The sequence below is a fragment of the Engraulis encrasicolus genome, chromosome 4 (genome assembly GCF_034702125.1).
Source record: "Engraulis encrasicolus isolate BLACKSEA-1 chromosome 4, IST_EnEncr_1.0, whole genome shotgun sequence".
Taxonomy (NCBI): Eukaryota; Metazoa; Chordata; class Actinopteri; order Clupeiformes; family Engraulidae; genus Engraulis; species Engraulis encrasicolus.
In genome coordinates, this window is record NC_085860.1 from 17724277 (window position 1) to 17746954 (window position 22678).

Below are 22678 nucleotides of genomic sequence, written 5' to 3' on the forward strand. Positions count from 1 at the left end.
TTGTGACTTTAGACCCTTAAGAAGCCAATGGCAAGGGTGGATTTTAGATTTTTCTCTCAGAGTTCTTCAGTCAATCAATTATGTTTTGCTACCACACGATGTATTAGTTTTGTAGTCCTTTGGTGTGACAGCCATAAAATACATTTTGACAATAGTGTATATTTTTCATATTTTTTTCTTATGTAGATGTATGAAAATGCATCTGACTAAAGGTGAAATTGTATTTCAGTTGGCAACGACATGGCTTTAAATTAACTCAAAAGCTCAAAAGTCCTATGGTGTGATGGTAAAAGTCCTATGGTGTGACACTTTGGAGTATCACATCAAAGTACAAACAGGTCACACCAATGGACTAGATATTTGAGAAATAGCTTTTAAAACAACTGGTAGTACATATTTTTGTTGTTGTTGTTGTTTGACTAGATAAATATTGTGTATTCAAATTACTTATTCCTTTATTGGCCTTTGGAATTTATACTTTGATGCATTGTTGATGAATATTTGCTGTTGATTTTAGACACTGTCAAATTATATAAAATGTCATTAATGGTGCTTTGAAACCATAAAATATGACGGTATCAGTGAGAGAGTATATAGAGGAGTATGTAAGGGTTAACGTTCGGCGAGAAGGTCGCTACCGTGGAATAGCAGCAGGACAGAGAGAATCTTTAGACCCCGACGCGGAGCGGAGGGGTCTTGTTCTCTCTGAAGTGCTGCTATTCCACAAAGCGACCGACTCGCCGAAAGTTAACCCGCTTATTATATGGATATACACATGCGGGGACATTTCTTTAGACCTATTTAATGTTAAGATTGTTGCTGCGCAAAACAAAACAGTGCCGTTGTGGAACACCGCTAGGCAACAGCTAGGTAGGCTAGCCAGGACAACAGGTGTTGTCTATCACAGCAGCTGATTAGAGTGACAAAAGACCGGACACCCTGCGGAGTGATATGAAACATTCGCTTTAGCCACTGACTTGTATACAAGCCAGTGGCTTTAGCAGTGAACGTCTTGTTGCCATTGACAGCGGTAGCCAGGACAACGGGTGCTGTCTATCACAGCAGCTGATTAGAGTCTTGTTGAAAAGTCGCTTTAGCAGTGAAAAGTCTTGTTGCCATTGACAGCGGTCTGTTATAGACCAACCCGTCCGTTATCGAAAAATAACAGACGTCCGAACGTTGGGGAGCCCCGTTGAAATGAATGGAGCATTCGACAGATGACGTCACAACCATATAATAAAGATCAATAAAGTATGCTGTGGAGAGCTCAATATACAGCATAAATGTGCTGTCCAGCTTGAGATACCAAACAGGCACTGGCCACTACACACTACAGGTTCAATGGTGTGACAGTCATAGCATACCTACAAAAGTGTGATGGTCATGCCAAGGTCACACTTCAGTATGAGTCTTATGAGCTCTGCAGGTTACATTCAATGACCGCATGACTGTCATTAAGAGTCACGATAGGCTGATAATCGACGATTCAAAGTAGGGATGCAAACGATTAATCGATTAATGCATTAATCGATTAAAAAAACATTAATCGCAATTAATCGTCAATTCAACTGACAAGAGACCCAGGTGAAATGGGCATGTGAAGAGTGTGTGTGAAGAGGGGTGTGAATAGTGGGAATATTTAAATCACCTTTGGATAAAATAATTGAAATAGAATTAATTTAAATGTGGTATTTTATCTCAATATTTAATTACATTTTTAGATTTAGTAGTTTTTTTCCAAGAAACATTGAGATTTCAGGGGGAAAACGCTGCTTATCAATTAATCGTAAGTCGATCGATAAGACTATCAACTAATGATTAATGAATTAATCGATAATTTGCATCCCTAATTCAAAGACTTATAAGTGTAAAGTGTAGGTCCATATTGACTACAACATTACATTATGATCAAAAGACAAAATAATCATGTTGATATATTTGTTTCTGGCTCAGTGTTGCATTTCTGTCCTTTAGCGTGACATGAATGTCCTACGGTGTGACATGTTTTAAACGCTCAAATATTTGTTTGAGCTAAACAATATGTTTGATAAACACTGAATATTGCATTAGGGAAGAACAAATTATCGTCCCTGAAAAGTTAGTATAAATTCGGACAATTTTGAACATTTAAAAGAAAGATATCCCTGTTTTTCCTCGAAGGTTTCTAATAATCTCACATCTAATGGGGAAAAAAATACTTAAATGGTAATTTCTCATTAGATTAAGACTTTAAAAAATTGCAATAAATATGAAGAGTGTAACAATGTTCATAAAACTCCATCAAGCCATTTCTACATTACTTAATATATTTATTTCTTAACGTCACACCAAAGGACATATTTTCAGCAAATTGCTTTATCAACGTAAATAAATAATCAATGAATAGACCAACATTGTGACCACTTGGATTTTTTGAAAGATTAATTGCTGCACTACATAGACATATACTTTTTCCCCTCATAAACAATGTTTTGTGAAAAAAATGTTTTTTGCTGCCTATCCGTCATCTACCCATATATATATATGCAGGGGTGATAGTGAAAAAAATCCTGAGCCTGAACTTTTGTCCTTGCTCGACGACGACAAGATACTGCATAGAGACGTATTTTGACACATTATTGTCAAAATTAGTGTATGACCATTATTCAAGCCTGATAGTAGAAGAAAACCCTGAACCTGTAACACTTTCTGAGAGAAGAATAACCTAATGGCTAATTATTATCAATGTTTTTATTTTTGCAAACTCTGTCAAGCCTGAAATCAGGCATGGAGCCTGAATACTATCAGCCCTGTATATGTTAAATATCGCGAGTAATATCGATATCGCGGAATACAGTCATGTTATCTTGTATCGCATATTTTTCTAATATTGTGCAGCCCCAGCGGCCAGCCTCCTGGGCAGCTCCTGTGTGAAGAACAGCACCCTGTCCTTCAGGGTATACTAGGGGGTGGCACCTCGCATGGCGGCCAGTCTCCTGTAGGGTATACTAGCGGGTGGCACCTTGCATGGCGGCCAGTCTCCTGCAGGGTATACTAGCGGGTGGCACCTGGCATGGCGGCCAGTCTCCTGGGCAGCTCCTGGGTGAAGAAGAGAACTCTGTCCCTCTTCAGGTCCTGGCCTTCACTCTGCTGCAGGTCCAGCTGCATGTACTTCCTGCTCTCCTCATACTGAGGCCAGGGCACCAGACCTGCACCATTGGGAGAGCTGCACACAGTAACACAGTAAGACAGCAGTTACAATGTTGTTGTTGTTGTTGTTGTTTACAGTTTTTCTCAATTGCTTCGGAGCATTTCTCGAATCTCTCTCGCAATTTGCAAAATACAATGTTCATTCTCAAAACAGTTTCAAAAGACTGGCAAAAGACTGTGGATGACCTGAAAAACCCAGTCTGCTCAAAATCCTTAGTTTGCCTCTCAAAAGCAAGTTTTTGTGTCAATGAACGTGTCAGTGCCATTCACAATGGTTTGTCATTGTGTCATATTGTATGGGCAAGATAGTCAACTTGATTTGTCATGTTGTCAATTGACTGAGGATTTATATTTGATGAGAAATGTTGTGATCAGATAAGACTGGACTAAATATACATTTAGAGCATGACTAATTTAGTGTGTGTGTGTGTGTGAGAGAGAGAGAGAGAGAGAGAGAGAGAGAGAGAGCGAGAGAGAGAGAGAGAGAGAGAGAGAGGGGGAGAGGGAGAGAGAGAGAGCAGCTCACCCTGTCCGCATGAAGTTGGCCCAATAAGCCATCATGGTTCTGCACAGCTGCTTTTCCTCCTCTGTAATCTTCCCTGTAATATTGCAGAAAACAAATATATAACAAAAATGATACCAACTCAACAAGCATTGAGCTCACCAACACATGTAGTTTAAATCCATATGATGGGTGAAAGACTACAATGATGGCAGAGAGAAAGCAATTGCGGTAACACTTTACTTGACGCCGGTGTCATAAGCATGTCATTACAGTGTCATAATAGTGTGCACAGTTATGCATGTGTCATAAACATTATGTCCATGTCCATTTTATGACTGTTGGCCTTAAGTGACATTTGGTTATGGCAAAGACATAGGTGGTTGTCTTTGCCATAACCGAATGTCACTTAAGGCCAACAGTCATTTGAGATGAAGGATGAACATCAATGGAAAACAAACAATGTGTCAGGAAAATATCCCAAAGGATTCACATAAGGGGAGTGGGATGGGGCAAGTCAAGTCAAGTCATCTTCATTTTTATAGCACATTTAAATACAACTCAGTTGACCCCAAAAAGATATACACACATAATAAAATACAGATATCTAGGCTACTATGAAGGCCTATATTAAATAAATAAAGTAAAAAATATTCCTGTGTCCCAAAAGCAAACCAATCAGACATCCAGACATATATCTATAGGTGTAGGATATAGAAGCCATATCAATAAACTTTCAATAAATATTCACTGCAAAAGTTCCTCTTGTTGACTTGGGTATAAAATGGTTGTAGGATTATATCTTTCCAGCAGAGGGAGACATATCACAAAGTATTGACATAAAGCGGAGGGTATACATGGGTTTTCTTTTTTTGTTTCCCCCTGGTGCGCGACCCTGGCTGTGCACAACTCAACCTCTGAGTGTCGGTCAAAAAATTAGCTCACATGGTTGGCTGCCAGTATCTTTCCCCTCCTCACCACACCATGCTTATGAACAAAAAAAACCCCATGTATAGGGAGAGAAGGGAGAGTCAAAACCAAAACAACAAACAAAGGTCAACTTTGCGATCAATCAATCAATCATGCAATCAATCTATCTGTCTGTCTTTCTGTCTGTCTGTCTGGTCTAGTCCGTCCGTCCGTCCCCCATACATCCACCATCCATCCCCACCTGTGACTCTGATGTGTCCGTTCCAGAAGCACGCCCCAAATATAAACATGAGCTCGTCTGAGTGGTCGGCCTTCACAAAGTCGGGTCTGGTGTACTCATGGGCCTCTGGCCGGTGATGGAACTCATACATGTACACAGGTGCACCCACGTCTGTTGGAACGAGAGAACGAGAAGCCACACAAGTCAATTCACAGGATTCTCACATAAAGCAAGGGTTCAGCACAACAAGCTTTCATTCTATAAGTATGCAGCCATTCAGAGATTTTACGTAAAGAAACAATATTTTGTTGTAACACAACACAAGTATGTCTGTTGAAAAGAGTTTGAAAGACCTGGTGTCACCCGTTGCCTCCACTCAACTACATGGCACACATTACGTGATGAAATTAAACTGTCTGATGCATCAGATTAGATGAGATTAGATTAGGGCTCTATTATACTACATTTGACTAAGAGGTGTATAAAGTTCAAGTACAGTAGAAGTACTCTCACCGCTGCAATTACACTAGTGGGGCCTACATGATTGTGGGGAGGGGATCTCATTTTTTTACCGTTTGATTTACTTGATTAATTTATTATTACTCATATTATTACTATTATTTACTTTAATTTATTATACTTCATGATATACTTCATGAATTTAGACTTTATTTGACTACTTCTTTTTGGTTACTTCTATAGGCCTACTTCAAACTACGCAGTGTTGTTGCTCCACCCACAATTTCGTTGACTTCATTGCCAATGACAATAAACTCCTTGACTCTCTGAATCTCTTGAATGATCTTGCATAGTGCATACATCTATTACTCCACTGTTGAGGTAGATACACTGTAAGAGTAGACCTACTTCTACTGTTACTTTAGACTCCTCTGCACATAATGGACTTGCCTAGTAAACTAGCCCCACCCACCAGCGGCCAAAATTATTTTGCTTGCGAGTGGGTCTAGCCTCGGACAACGCCCCAGGCCCTGAAATTGGCTGGCCAATAACAACACTGCAGATTTGTTTTGATTTGTTTTGAATCTTTGGATGCAAAGCAGGCAGGGTTTTGAGGGAGTGATGACAAAGCGTTGGCCATTAGGCACAGACACAGTTTGAAAAACAACAGGTTCTTCCCATCAACAGTCTTCCAATGTGCCATTCATTGATCAGGGCCAGACTAAATATTCACATTTAATATCACATTTAGGCTGGCTTGCCAGGCTTATAATGGACCACACCTGGGTAGTATCCTGCCTCCTTAACCGCTGGCACCACCATCCAGTACGGATGTAAATGACACTAGTGCCTACATGATCTTGCATAGTGTAAACACCTGTTATTCCACTGTACCTATTAAGGTAGATATACTGTAAGAATGTCTTCTACTGTTACTTTATACTCCTCTGAACATACTGGACCTCACCTAGGTAATATATACACATAAACACACACACACACACACACACACACACACACACACACACACACACACACACACACACACACACACACACACACACACACACACACGCACACACACACACACATGCAAGCAGGCACTTGCTAATTCTATCCATGCCAAATCAACCCATTATTTTGTGAAACAATTTAAGGTATAATTTAGTCTTAACGGCAGCATGCCAAAATCAAATCATATCCTTATGAAAAAAATATTAGGAATGGCTGTTTTACTGGTAGTTTATCTGTGGTTTCTGGTTCAGCAGGAGTGTACACATTGAGGTAGAGGCAATCCTCTGATACAGCAGGAAGAGTGAACACACACACACACACACACACACACACACACACACACACACACACACACACACACACACACACACACACACACACACACACACACACACACACACACACACACACACTGTTGTAAAGTAATGGACCCCACCTAGGTAGTACCCGGCCTCCTTCACCGCTGGCACCACCATCCAGTAGTCCCCCACCATCTCAGTGAACTGATCTCGCATGTCCTGCGGCGTACGCGCATCTTTGAAGTATTCATCCACGACAAGCTCCTTAGCCTCTGTGGACTGCAGTACATACAACATAAACAAAACACATCACATGTTGATTTTGTAGTATACAGTTAGGCCATACTCAATGATGATAAATTGACAAAAAGATATAGTAAAATAGAAAAAACAACGCTGCACATGAATTGTTATGTATGTATTGCAACAAGCTGTAAACAAGATGTGGGATGTGATAATACTAAACAGTCAATTCAAAAGTTCCTAATTTTCTATTCCAACAGCTTGAAGTGGATATAAAATGACTGTAGAATATATTGTTCCAGCAGAGGGAGACATATCCCAAAGGATTCACATAAGGGGAGTGGGATGGGACAAGTCAAGTCAAGTCATTTTCATTTTTATAGCACATTCAAATACAACTCAGTTGACCCCAAAAAGATATACATACATAATAAAATACAGATATCTAGGCTACTATGAAGGCCTATATTAAATAAATAAAGTAAAACATATTCCTGTGTCCAATTGCCACCACAGTGACTGGATAAATTGACACAATAAAGTCAATTGACAACTGAGATCTATTTTGGACAAGGCAAATCTGGAAAATGTGACATTTCACACACAGTAAATAAACTGACCATGCTGAGGGGTAAATGAACGGCCAGCTCCTTCATCACAGCTGCTCGGTCCATGCCTTTCTCCCATCCGTCCGCAACAACACCCTTTTGAGGCGCAAAGGATTTTAATCATCTTAAAGTGATACTGCACCATTTTTGGAAATAAGCTTATTGTACACCTCTCCTTGAGTTAAATGACTGCGTATTACCTTTTCCATGTACTTTCAATCGTACTTTCGAATTTTGCCTCCATGTTAGCCCTTAACGGGGTCAGCCCTATGTTCCCACGGCCCATTGGTTCCACAGCCCATTGGTCCCACATTGCTAAGAGTTTTTAATTTATTTTTAGGTCCGTTGCTCCCACAGCCCATTGGTCCCACATCACAAACACTTTTAACATTATATTTTAGGCCCATTGGTCCCACAGCCCAGTGGTCCCACAACATATTCCTGCTGATCCATGTTCCCACATTCCTGCGAAATTGTTCAGATTTAGGCCCTATGTTCCTCAACTCCATCTTCCCACATTTCTGAGTAAACTAATAGAGATTTTTTTTAAAGGTGTTAAGTAACCCATTACAGCATGGCCTACACATATTAACCTTAAATTATGTCCTCAAAGCTGTTTTTAAGTAGCATTCCAAAAGTAGAAAAACACACAACTGCACTGGTACTACTACTACTCAATTTAAGTTTTCACTCAGTATCTTCATTGTAACTTAGCGCAGTGAGGGAGGCCCATGTAGAGCCTGCATGGGAATGCTCCTCAACTACGGTACATTAGGAACATATATATCCAATAAATACATTTTATTTTATGGCAGCTTGCCACCTTGACACTGTTCAAGTGCACCACCCCCGACTGTGATGATATTTTATAGGCCAATTTTTGCAGCCATAAAAGGCACATCATTATTGGTATTATTAGTAGTAGCAGTAGTATAAGTAGTACCAGTGCAGTTGTAGGTGTTTTTTTTACTTTTGGAAAAGAAGCTAAAAAAAAGCTGAGGAAATAATACAATAAAAATAATTAACAAAATGTGTAGGCCACATTGTATCGGTTTAATGTCTTTACACCTTTTTCACCATTAGTTTACTCAGAAATATGGAAACATGGAGTTGTGAAACATGGGGCTTAAGCTGTGGGACCATTGGGCTGCAATGGGCCTAAAAAATCATGCTGAAAGTATTTGTGATGTGGGACCAATGGGCTGTGGGACCAATGGGCCTAAAAAATCAAATAAAAAAGCAATGTGGGACCAATGGGCTGTGGGACCAATGGACTGTGGGACCAATGGGCCTAAAAAATGGGGAAAAAAAAAGTCTTAGTGACGTGGGACCAATGGGCTGTGGGACCGATGGGTTGTGGTACCAATGGGCTGTGGGACCAGTGGACCGTGGGACCAATGGGCTGTGGGACCAATGGGGCGTGGGAACATAGGTACGCTCCCCAATTAACAAATGACTGCTAACTGATCTCACAGGATTTTATGTTAATTGCTAGATTGGAGGTAAAATTTGCACTGCCATACTCAGAGAATGGTTGGGAGTACAGGAGAAAGCAGTCATTTTAACTCAAGGGGGTGTGTGATATGAGCTCTTTTTTTCAAAAATGGCGCAGTATCCCTACCCCCAGTACGCCGTACCTCCAGTGGCACGCTATGATAGTCATCGAAAAGTAACTAGCCTACCATAGTACTACAATACTATGAAATAAGACAGGCCCTTTAGTAATGCACTACGATTTGGTCATTGCCATTCTGGTAACAGCAAATTTACAAAGCCGTGTCTTAATGGGTAAACAAAAGCTGCCAAAATGGACCTCAGTATTGGCATTAGAATGAATAAAACTCAATTGCATTTATTGAATCTAGTAATTGTACTGTACATCTCTTGTTTGCATTTCCTTACATATGGCAGTAGCCATCCAAACTCGTGGTTAGTGACACCGACGATGACGGGAACCTTGTGGAAGTCTTTCCCCTTCAGGACGTCCTCTGGCAACGCGGTCAGGAACCTTCCGTCAATAGTGGCGCCTCGGAAAATCGGAACCTTCACAAAGAACACGGGAGAGATAAGTTGACGCTGTCAGGATCCGGACCCACATGTCTTGTTTTTGGACCCTTGTGTTTTGATGTCTCTCCCCCCTTGTGCTCTGTTTAGGTTTCCTTGTGTTTTTGTTTACGTTTTTGACCTGTCACCTCCTCTGTCCATGTGCTTTTGTGTTTTCCTGTCATGTGTTCTGCCCCACCCCTCGTTTGTGTCACCTGGTCCTCTTGTCTCGTTTGCCTTGCTTAGTTCTCCTGATTGTTTCCATCTGATACCTGCCCCTTTTCTCGTTTCCTTGTTATCCTCCTGTTACCCATGCCTGCCTTCAGTCACTGTCTGCACCTGCTTACCTTGTTTGTCATTGCGTTCACCTGTTCTAGTTAGTCTCGTTTGCCCTGGTCATTGTCTCCACCTGTGTCTTGTCCTATCGTCTGCCCTGCTCGTGTCCTTTTGTTATTGTCTGTGATTTAGTGTTTGATTGTCCCATTTGGTTCCTTGTTTGCTCCTCTGCCCCCGGTGATCTTTGTAATTGTCCACTCGTCTCCTTGTAGTCTTGCCACCTGCTCCCTGTTGTCTCCTGCCCTATCGTGTGCCACTTTGTAATTCCCCCTGTGTATTTAAGTCCTGTGTTTCCATTGTCTTGCGTGGAATCATTTGTCCTGCCATGTCGAATCCCTGTTCGTGTATCCCGTAAGTGAATCTCTGTTGCTTGTAATTGTTAACCCGTGTTCAGTTTAGTTTGTTGATGTTTTCCCCCTCGTGGGTTTTTGTTTTCTCCTCCCTTGAGATTTTTGTTCTGTTCGTAGTTTGAGTTTAATAAACCCTTGACCTTCCCTGGACTTCATTTGTGTGCTGCATTTGGGCTCTTCTTGAGAAAAACCTGACAGACGCCTTTGCACCTAATTATAGTCACATGAGAACTGGCCTATGGATTCACTGTGTTTATAAACATGATGTTGTGAGGAGGGGCAAGACACTGGCAACCAACCATGTGGGCTAATTTTTTTTCACCGACAGTGGTTTCCAACAATCAGGGGTTGAGTTGTGTGCAGTGTCGCGCAGCGAGGAGAAAACAGAAGTTTAGAACCCATGTATATATGGGTTTCCTATTTGTAAACAATCCCTGGCTGCGCGCCCCTGGCTGCGCGTCTATTGTTGGAAACTGCTGTCACTCAAAAAATGCGCTCACATGTTTGGCTGCTTAGCATCTTGCCACTCCTCACATTGTGAATGTTTATAAATGGAAAACCTATCTATTTCAGATTTATTTTCCTCTCCTCTTCAAGACAACCCAATAAGTCATCTGTGAGGACTACAAAATAGCCCTTAAAAAGCACTATGCCAGTGGTTCTCAACCTTTTTTGACCTCATCATAAGCCTGCCAATGCTCCCTTAGGGCTCCCTAACACTCCCTGGGGGCTGTAGCGCCCCCGTTGAGAAACACTATTGTAGCCTCTTTGTGCAGATGGGCCGACAGGCTCTTTCACTCTTTGCTGAATGCAATCAACAACATCATAACAACATTGCTATTGCCGAGAGCCTACAGTATCAAATTAAGACTTGGTCATTACAATATTTGGGACAATAATGTTATAGTAGAGGCTCCGGAGGTTGGGGTGCGCACATCCAAAAAAAACAATTATCCAGGTGCCGTGGCAGACAGTGCCAAAAATATAAACTTTATTTCATTATACAAAGTTAACGGCAACGTCTTGATCCACTGTGGATCGAAACATTGCCATTTGTAGAATGAAATAAAGTTTATATTTTTGGAGAGGTCATGCCCAGTATGCGGATCACTTCATCACACTGTAATGCCCACAGGGGTTAAGCACAGTGAGACTTCACCTTTTGGCTGATGCGGATGAGGTCCTCTATAGACTTCTCTCTCATGCATTGCACAATGAGTTCCGTAGAGTTGCGCTCACATCCTGTTGCCTGTGCCACCATCTATAGACACAATAGCAAAAAAAGGCATTTGTAAGAGGAAAATTGCACATTGATTGCATTGCATGTAAGCTAGTAAGATCCCCCCCCTCCTTACACTAATTTAGCCATGCCTCTGTATTTTTCCACACGTTGTATATCGCTGTAAAGTGTATTACTTGCATATTTTTGTATTCTGTATTTCCACACAGATTTTACAGTGCTGTTTCATCTAATCTTTTGTAAGTCACCTTGGATATAAGCACTTGCTGTAATGTAATAACCAGGCCTGGACTGGTAATCTGGCATACAGGGCCTTTCCCAGTGGGCCGGCAGTTCACAGGGGCTGATGCTGTTGTTTTTTGGCCTGTGTACATCAGGTGCTACCTACGCGACCCAGGTAGCTGGGGTGGTTGAAGAGGTTTCACCATGAATTTGTTTTATTCGCGTCATAGCGTCATAGCGAATTCCGCGTCATAGCGTATTCGCTTAAGATTAGCTTGAGTTGAATCGTCAAAATTCGCTCTGGTTGCTCAAGAAGCTTCGCTCCTGGCAAATTCGCTCTGGTAGCTTTACTCGTCTTCCCTCCATAGAGAAATAATGACTTCCGCCGCGCAGGTCGCTTAGTTCGCCTTTGATGCACACTCTCGGCTTAGAGGTGAGTTTATTAGCCAGTGTAGTAGCCTGTGTATTGCCAATGGCAGGGCCGGCATTAGGCATAGGCAGACAAGGCAGTTGCCTAGGGCACTAAATGTTTTAAGGGCACCATAGGAACATCCAAAAGCAATACAAAATTATGCAGTGAAGTGAAGTAAATCATTAAATTTCCCATCGGCAATGATTACTCATGCCAATGTAAGTATACTCAATATACATTATACATTATACAGGTACTAGACCAGCTGTGCTCAATCAGATGTACAACGCTATGTGTTTCCATATGCAAATTTTCCAAATGCACAAAAAGGAAAGCGGGTGCTCGTCTAGGGCAGTATTTCCCAACCAGGGGTATGTGTACCACTAGGAATATGCGAGCCTACTGCAGGGGGTACGTGGGAAAATATCAATAAAAACTAATGTATGGAGCATAATCATAGCCTGGGAACTCCCATACTGCCTTTAGTTCTACACAATCGTTTCGATCTGAAAGACAGTCTGGTGAGGATGACTCATAACGTCCAAGATCATGGGCACTGTGTCATAATGGCCAAGCATTCCGACCTTAACAGTTTCTCTGCCCAATCAGAGAGCAGGGCAGTGTGTCATAATAGCCAAGTATTCTCTCCCCTACGGAGTTTACAATAGGCAACTCCCCAGACCTAATCTCACTTGTGATTAGGTCTGATGTTAACCAGTCAAGCATAATCTTATGGGGATAGAGGAATGTATAGAGCATGAGTGAGGGGGTACTCAGGGTATGACAAAAATGCTTAGGGGGTACGCGAGACAAAAAAGGTTGGGAGACACTGGCCTAGGGCACCACATGGACTGGAAGCAGCTCTGGCAGTGATCATCACCTGTGCATGGGCCATGGGCTCCCTGGTAGAATAGGACTCCAGGGTGGACGCCCCGCTCTGACATATGGCTCTGTGGAACAGCCCATCAGCCAATGGGGACAAGAGCTGTTGGATAGAGAGAGGTCATTCGATTCAGTTTATTTGCCGGACTTTTGGGTCGCGTAATACAGAAGGACACATAAAAACACACATCAGGACAGACCTGTACAATCAGTTAGGAACCCCACACAGAACAAACAGCAAGAAAAAAAGGTACAAGAAGGTAAAAAAGTAGGCAACCCCCCCCCCAAAAAAAAAAAAAAAAAGACACGGAGATGTGACGTGAGAGGGAGATTGTAGACGAGAAGAGAGGAGATGATGAAGGGAAGAAGGAGGAGCGGAGAGAAGGGAAGAAGAGAGGAGGACATTAAAGAGGGGAGGAAAGAAATGGATATTTCCTTTGCCAATGGAGACACAAGCTGTTGCACAGAGAGGATATAAAAATGACATGACCCTTAAAGTCTTTCATTTGTTATAAATGTGAAAAAGAGAGATCTTGGCTTATTTTCTCTCTCGTCTTTGTGCATCAATCAAAGACATTCATGTTAGCAGTGGTGTGTGACATTGCAGTTTTTATGCCTCACCAGAACAGTGACAGATGCTGTAAACATAGGCCAAGACATTTATAAATAAATATTTCATCTTTCCAAGCTGTCTCACACACAGGATATCTGTAGAACAAATGTTTGCTGTCATTTCTGAAACTAATATCCCCTGCGTACTGTAGTTGGCTGCTGGATGAAACCGGAAGACATCACAGAGGCCTACCAAAATTTGTCCTAACTTTGGAAGCTTACAGTTTGTTTGAATTCAACTGACACCATTGGGCTATACGTATACACCAAATGATACACTCGTAATGGCCAATAAACTGCCGTTGGCAATCACAAACCACTCCTCCCCTACGAGAAATTCTGTAGGCGGTCTCCAGACCATATCGTGTCAACCAGGCCATTCACAAGCAATTTAGTAACATGAAAAGTATGGTCTGGTGGTATCACACCATTTACAAAAAAATAATCATATGCCCAGTGCTGGACTGGCCATCTGGCATAGCGGGCATTTCCGAAATGTTAAAAAAGAAAAAGAAAAACGATGTGTCAGTTATGCACCGCTAATTATGAGGGGCCCCTCTAAGGCAAAAGTGCCCTGGTCCTATTTCTCCCCCAGTACTGCCCTGCCTGTGGGCATCTTCATTTCTGTTAAAGGGAGATTTTCCTTACCAGCATCGAGGCGCTGATCCCTCCTGCAGATTGCCCTGCGATGGTGACAGAGTTGGGGTCTCCCCCGAAGCTCTGGATGTTCTCCTGCACCCACTGCAGAGCAGCTAGCTGGTCCAGGAACCCCCAGTTCCCCTGGGCGTGCTCATCTCCAGTGCTTTTCAAGAAAAAAATACATATAATGACTTGCATTTACAGTACAACTCCAACACTAGTTGAAACTGAGGGGAGGATTGCAAGAACCAGCGAGAGAGACAGAGAGAGAGAGAGAGAGAGAGAGAGAGAGAGAGAGAGAGAGAGAGAGAGAGAGAGAGACAGAGACAGAGACAGAGACAGACAGACGGAGAGAGAGAGAGAGTTTGTGTGTGTGTGTGTGTGTGTGTGTGTGTGTGTGTGTGTGTGTGTGTGTGTGTGTGTGTGTGTGTGTGTGTGTGTGTGTGTGTGTGTGTGAAGGTCAAGGTCAAGGTCAAGGTAAACTTTAAATTATTCCTCAGGGATAATAAATAAATAAATAAATAGGGGATAAGAACGTGATATAAAATAAAATAACAATAACAATAGGAGATAAAAACAGAAAATAAAAACAGAAGTAAGAACAGTGCTGTGTAAATAGATTAAATGCATTAAATAAATTAGGGCAGGTGAGAGAACTAAAGTGCTGAAGTTGCTGTTCGCTGTAGGTACAAATTACTTTTGATATCTTACTGTCCTGATTGTTCTTTGCAGGAGTCTGTCATTTGACCTAGTGCTCTTTAAAAACTTTGGGTAAAGGGGATGTGTAGGGTCAGTTAAAATTTGGTCCACCTTTCTTAAAATAAGCTTGTTGTACAGCTCTACTGCAGATGTCTGGTCAACACCAATCACCGGGCTGGCCGACTTAATGATGCACTGCAATTTTTGTGGTCCTGCGCATACATATTGCCATAGACACAGATAAGTCCAAATTACAAAATACTTTGCAAAAGTGATTGGTCAAATAATTGAAGAATACTGCAGTCTAGTTTAAAATCTTTGAGCTCCCTAAGAAAGAACATTCTCTGTTGCTCTGTTCTGTGCACATTGATTAAAAGACATTCTGTCGTCCATCTCAATCCCTAGGTACTTATATGATGAAACCCTCTCTATCTGTTTGTTATGTGTGTGTGTGTGTGTGTGTGTGTGTGTGTGTGTGTGTGTGTGTGTGTGTGTGTGTGTGTGTGTGTGTGTGTGTGTGTGTGTGTGTGTGTGTGTGTGTGTGTGTGTGTGTGTGTGTGTGTGTGTATGTGTGTGTGTTTGTGAACTGCTGTAAGGCTGAATGCTACTCAAGTGTGTGCTATGTGTTTACTGCAATGTACAAGAATGTGTATTAGGTCTTTGTGTATGTGTATATACATGTATGCAAGGTGACAGACACCTCTTATGGGATTAATAAAAGTACTCTACTCTAATAAAGCTAATTTTCTGAGGTTAGTCAAAAGCTTTAGACACTTTCTGAGAGGGTCAGGTAGTACCTGTCCGCAGGGCCGGATTAAGATGGCTTGGGGCCCCTAGGATACAGGATGCTGTGGGCCCCCCCGGAAGGCAAATTTCCCGACAAATTTACACGGACAGTGTCATAATTATGAATTAAGGATAACTTGTCTACCAACTGTAGTCGATACGACACGTGAATTTTTCAATATTACATCCTCTCACAATTTCACATTTTTTCACTTTTGGCCATTCAGGGGCCCCCTGGCAGGTGGGGCCCCCTATAGCTGCAGCCATATCTAGCCTGTGCATTAATAGGGCCCTGCTTGTCCGGTGTCTGATTTACCTGAAGTATCCCAGAATGCCAAGACGATACTGAATGATCACTACGACAACGTTCTCATAGGCTGCCAGCACAGATCCATCAAATTGGACGGCCCCACCCAAATACAGAGCTCCGCCATGGATCCACACCATCACCTAGGCATCAGGAGAAAAAAAGTGAAAGCCCCTTTGGGAAACTCCAACTCCCATTGCCATTGTGACACAGCACTCCACAGCACACTACACACAACAAAATTGCATTTTATGCCTCACCCGTGCAAGGGGGCAGCCCCCAATGGCGCCATAAGGGAGCAGTGCGGCAGGACAGTACCATGCTCAGGGTACCTCAGCCATGGAGGAGGATGGGGGAGAGCACTGGTTAATTACTCCCCCCAACAAACTGATGGGTCTGGAGTCGAACCAGCAACCTTTGGGCTACAAGTCTGACGCATACCCATGACTGCCCATGACTGCCACTTACCCATAACAGCCCACTCCCCTTTACATCAGGAGAACATCAGCATCATAAACAACCAGCCACACAAAAACAGTGCACACACACAAGTCAGCCACATCACAGTTAATCCTTTTCATGCTGGCAGTTTCAACGGGTGCAGTGGCTGGATGTTCATGGGTGCGTGCAGGTAACCGCGACACGCTTCACCGTGGCCATGTTGGGTCCGGCCATCTTGTACACACACACACACACACACACACACACACACACACACACACACACACACACACACACACACACACACACACACACACACACACACACACACACACACACACACGCGCGCACGCACGCACACATACACACACAAATGCATGTATGAATGCAAGCAGGCACACACTTGCTACTTGCTACCCGTAGAGTTTAACTGTATGAAACAATTTTAGGTGCATTTTAGTCTTAATGGCCGCATGCTAAAATCAAATCGTATCCATGCTTAATTAAATCATATCCTTATGAGAAAAATATTAGGAATGGCTGTCTTACTGGTAGTTTATCTGTGGTGTCTGGTTCAGCAGGAGTGTAGACATTGAGGTAGAGGCAATCCTCTGATACAGCAGGCAGAGTGAACTTGTTGGCCATGACTCTGGCAATGTGGGAGACGATGGGAAGAGGCTGGGGACACCTGGCACCGGGAAAGGATGAAGGAAGTTACACATAGTGAGGTGGATTATTAGGCCCTAGGCCTCAAAGTGGGGCGTAAGCCCCCCTGGGGGGGGCGCAGAGGAATGATAGGGGGGGCGTGTGACATCTGATATTTGGGACCCCCCCCCAAGGAAAGGATTTCCTGTCTCGCCAATAAGCCAATATGTTTTAATCATTATATACACAATTATAAACATTATATTATTAATTGTCATATAGGAAATGAACACACAACTGCATTCCATTTCCCTCTTTGTTTTATATCACCAGGCAGTCACCTTTCCTTTGATTCTGCACCGCGCAGCGATCGTAAAATCAGTCTGCGCGAGTACTGCTGTTGCTTGGGTGGTGGGGGGACTTGAAAGCATCCGGACCCTCCGAAGGGGGGAATGATGGGAAAAGTTTGAGAACCACTGCTATATATGATCATGATTACAATGCTGGAGCTGCTGCTGATGGTGGTGGATGATGACGACAATGATGATGAGGAGGAGGAGGAGGATGATGATGATGATGGAGATGACGACGACGACGACGATCATGATATTTATTACTGTAATTTTTTATATTGTTGTTGTTGATGATGATGTTTTGAATCATACACAATGAGAGTTAGGGTACCGACACTACCCTAACAGTAATCCAGGCCCCAGACAATTTTTAGTACATAGTGTGAGAGAGTGGTGTGCACAATCCAAAACCATTGTTCTCATTGCGTGGTTAAGATCCCATTGGTGGATTGAAACAGTGGACCACTCCCTCACACTTCATAATACACAGTGTTACAAAATTTGTATGACGGTACAATAAAACGAGCATCGACTGTTAACAGGAAAGAGACTCGTCTCTCTAATTTCGTTAGCTGCTGTTTCTTTATGGACATTATTGTGTGATGCTTGAGTGCTCGGCTTGATCCATAATTCTTTACCCACATTTTAGGCTGCTGTGTGGCGTCCCTCTCCCCCTCCCAGGACTCTGCAGGTTCAGGGGGGGCAAAGCGAAGGGGGCCCAGGGGGGGTTGGGCGAAGGGGATCCCCAGATACTGCTGCACCGGCCTATCAGAGCCCTTGACACTCATGGAGGCTCCACGGAGAGTCCCATTCCTCACAGACACCACAGGAGCAGGATCTGCTGCAGACCATGCAAGGGAACAGAAATACACAGTGAAAAAATACTATTTTAATGTAAATTCAGCACCAATGGAGCACTGTGGTGTGAAATACACCCTAGAAGATGTTGAATCAACTCTCTAAGTGTTGAACTAACACTGCTTTTTTAAACTTTGGACTCAGTTGAAAATGGGGTGTCAATATTGTAGATTAAATTTACCACCTTTAAATCCAGATTGATTATTTACAACACTGTAGCGTTCAAATTGGCGTGCCGCACAACACTGGAGAGTCAAAAGTTAACGTAAAAAGTTTGTAGGTGGTCAGTGTAATTTCAGCTCAGCTCTTGATATTTACATGCACTCAAATACTGAACTATTAGTTGTCAATAATTGTGAATAACAGCAAAGTACTGTAATTTCAAAAATATTCAATTATTAATGGAGAAAATAAATAACAAAGGAAACATACGTATCAACTGCCAAAACTGAGCAAAGTTGTTGTTTTGGGTGATACTCATGAGCATGAAAAATGAACGTGTCATAAACGAGTTGGGAAAGGGGCAATAAGGAAACAGTAAATGTTGAAGAAGAATAAAGGCAACACAAATGAGGACACTTCGAAACAGTCGATTACATTAACTGATGAGATTATATATAAGTGTTATATACATAATAAGTGTTCTTTCTTGCATTGAAAATAATTAAAATGGATAAAATGGTAATTTGAAGGTAATTCAATATTCAATGTAATAGGTAAGTAATTAATCCCTCTACATCTTTAATTCTGAGCGACTCAACCTCTCTAGGCCTACCAAATCCTGTTGGCAGCCAATATAATTCATTTTGATATGTTCTTCCATGTGTTGTTTAAGCTTATTTTAGCTTATTGAAAGTTTTACAAAAAAGAAATGTAGACAAGGAAAATAAAATAAACGATGTTGCCTACCTGTTATTGAAAGCAAGAAGTGGAAAATCTTCTGTAGAAAACACCAGCTGAAGAGGCTGCCTGACATTTTTGACAGTAGTAAGGATTTAAATTCTGGACGAAAGCTACCCAGGTACCTCGTCAACACAGAGGCAAACACAGGAACTCTGAGTGTTGTACTGATTTACAACACAATTTAACTCTCCCTTCTGCTCTTGGCTAACGCAGCCCTATGGCAAAATCAAGCAGTTGCGAAATTTGGGACATTTGCTCATGAGCAAAGTGGTTGCCAAACAAATAAATGAGTAAAATACACTAACTTAGTAGAGAGGAGTAGAGTACTTTTATTAATCCCGAAGGAAATTATGGTGTCCGCTTATTATATGAAAGTACAAACACACAAAACATAGAGACCTAATACACATTATTGTACATTGCAGTAAACATATAGCACACACTTGAGTACAGCAATCAGCCTTACAGCAGTTCACACACACACACACACACACACACACACACACACACACACACACACACACACACACACACACACACACACACACACACACACACACACACACACACACACACACACACACACACACACACACACACACACACACACACACACACACACACAACAAACCTCTGAACCACATTCAGGAAGCACCATGATAATGCAACATAACAGCAACACAATATACAACATGGACAGCATATTCTAATTATGATTAACTGGTCGTTATTCTCATAAAATTAATTACAGTTCACAAACAATAGCCTATCCTATCAATGACCATAACAATAATGGGATGTTAATTTTGTCAGGGCTGGGATGTATTTGGACAAATGCCTTATTGGAGTAGATCACTGCGGTCAGTCTCTGAACGAATAATCCAATAGGGAAGGGAGGCACATGAAATGTATAATTTATAATTCTCTTCTGAACAATTTGCATGATGAAGAATTGTTGACTCAAATATTTACTGTATATTAGGTCAAGGCTTCCAGCAGCAGCCGCATCTTGACCGAGAAGCCAAAGTTGTCCGAGGTAGTATGATGTCACAATCGATGGGCGGTGCTTGGGACAGGGTAAATTAGTGATGCTTTACAGTTTTTGAATAACTTGCCCAACATTGGTGTCTATTTTGGTTGCCGCTTTGCCTGTCTGAGGCTTAAATTCAATTTTGTGTTGTGCTCTGTGTATTGTGCACCAGTGGCAATGGGTTGTCCCTGTGGGATTGTCACATTTTACTTAGAGTTGCACATGGTTTGTAATTGAAAGGATTAGTATACGTATGTCACAATCATTGACTACAGTGGTCTGCTAGGACTAATAGGTCCTATGTTGTTGCGAATGGACTGTCATCCCAAAGAGAAAAGAAAACAAAAAAAGAAGACAGATGCCTGAGCAGGAACGGACAGGGATATATCAGACGTCTCAAGGTTAGTCATTTGTTAGGGCTAGATAAGGATTCCTTTCCCAAGAGTGTGAGACAGACAAACATAGCTACAATATCCTCTTGCTCCTCCTCCTCCTCCTCCTCCTCCTCCTCCTCCTCCTCCTCCTCCTCCTCCTCCTCCTCATCATCATCATCATCATCATCATCATCATCATCATCATAATTGTCATGATCATAATCATCATCATCATCATCATCATCATCATCGTCATCATTGGCATAATAATCATCATCATCATCATCCATAGAATAATAACAGCAGAAACAACAAGATAATTCCTGTGTTTTCCATGTCGCTGTGTTAAAATGAACATACAGTCCCAGGAAAAAGTTTGTACACCCTTTGAAATTTCTTACATTTCTGTCAAAATTGGTCATAAAACATGGTCTAATCTTCCCGGAAATCACAAGAAGGAACAACCAGAGTCTGCTTTAACTAATTCAACCCAAACATTTACAAGTTTTCATATTTTCATTGGCCATAAGATGTAAACATTCACAGGACAACAAGGAATAAGTAAGTACACCCTTGCATTCAATAGGTTTTAACCCTAAGTTAGTTGCAATAACCTCAACCAGATGTTTCCTGTAGTTGCAGATCAGATTAACAAAACAATCTGGATGTATCTGGTCTCCCTTTTCTTTAGAAAATTGCCTCTTGTCAGCAAGGTTTGTGGGATGTCTGGAGTGCATAGCTTTCTTGAATTCCTGCCATATAATCTCAATTGTTTTTTTGTCAGGGCTTTGACTGGGCTATTCCAGAATGTGTATTTCATTGTTATGAAGCCATTCTTAGGTCGATTTGCTTCAAAGTATGGGTTGTTGTCACATTTCAGCACCCATCCTCTTGTGTGCTTCAACTGTGTGACAGACTACCTCACTTTTTTCTGTAAAATATCTCGATAAACTTCTGAGTTCATTGTTCCATTGATAATAGAAAATTGAAAAGGGCCTGAGGCAGCAAGGTAGCCGCATATAATGATGCTCCCGCCACCATACTCAAAGTTGGAGATGATGTTTTGGTGAAGGTGTGGTTCTCCAGTTCTCCTCCAAACATGACATTGTGTGTTCCCCTGAATAATTCAACTTTGGTTTCAACGTTGGTCTACAGAATATTTTGCAGTAATTCTATGAAGCATATAAATATTTTTTCGCAAACCTCAAAGGTGCAGCAATATTTTTTTGGACAGAAACCCCATTAATTTTAGATTGGCAGAATGAATCCCATTTTTAGCTATTCTTGGTTACATCTCCTCTTCTGAGTATGGTGGCGGGAGCATCATTATATGCGGCTACCTTGCTGCCTCAGGCCCTTGACAGTTTGCTATTATCAATGGAACAATGAACTCAAGTTTATTGTGATATTTTACAGAAAAAAACGTGAGGAAGTCTGTCACACAGTTGAAGCACACAAGAGTATGGGTCCTGAAAAGTTACAACAACCCATACTTTAGAAGCAAATCGACTTTAAAATGGCTTCATAATAATGAAATACACATTCTGGAATAGCCCTGTCAAAGCCCTGACAAAAAAAATTTGAGATTATATGGCACGAAGTCAAGGAAGCTATGCACTCCAAACATCCCACAAACCTTGCTGATGAGAGGCAGTTCTCTTAAGAAGAGGCAAGATACAAACAGATTGTTTTGTTAATCTGATCTGCAACTACAGGACAAGTCTGGTTGATGATATTGCAACTAACTGAGGGTTAAAACCTACTTAATGCAAGGGTGTACTTACTTATGCCCTGCTCTCCTGTGAATGTTATGGCCTTATGACCAATAAAAATATGATAACATGTAAATGTTTGGGTGGAATTAATTAAAGCAGACTCTGATTGTTCCTTCTTGAGATTTCCGGGAAGATCAGACCATGTTTTATGATCAATTTTGACAGAAATGTAAGAAATTTCAAAGGGTGTACAAACTTTTTCCTGGGACTGTATAGTAATGGTGTAACATTGTGCTTACAACACAAACAGGCCTACTAGTTGTACATGAATGCAAACGTAGTCCTTATAAATTGTAACCATTATTAC

General features: G+C 41.8%; 1 protein-coding gene across 2 annotated transcripts in view; it reads right to left on the reverse strand.

Annotated features, from left to right (window-relative positions):
* LOC134447376 (carboxylesterase 5A-like) overlaps positions 1-19331 on the reverse strand; it is a 32543-nt gene extending 13212 nt beyond the window's left edge. Inside the window, exons 1-12 of one of the 2 annotated variants that reach the window (XM_063196825.1) lie at positions 19199-19331; positions 18074-18269; positions 16983-17121; positions 16002-16135; positions 14210-14363; positions 12948-13052; positions 11353-11454; positions 9367-9507; positions 7477-7560; positions 6751-6892; positions 4863-5012; positions 3716-3788 (exon numbers count right to left, since the gene is read on the reverse strand). In XM_063196825.1, the coding sequence (XP_063052895.1) occupies positions 3716-3788; positions 4863-5012; positions 6751-6892; positions 7477-7560; positions 9367-9507; positions 11353-11454; positions 12948-13052; positions 14210-14363; positions 16002-16135; positions 16983-17121; positions 18074-18269; positions 19199-19265 (1487 nt within the window). In that variant the 5' untranslated portion in view covers positions 19266-19331. Of the gene's footprint in view, positions 1-3715; positions 3789-4862; positions 5013-6750; positions 6893-7476; positions 7561-9366; positions 9508-11352; positions 11455-12947; positions 13053-14209; positions 14364-16001; positions 16136-16982; positions 17122-18073; positions 18273-19198 lie in introns of both variants that reach the window. The other variant, XM_063196824.1, reaches the window with a different exon arrangement.
* Positions 19332-22678: the final 3347 nt, after the last annotated feature.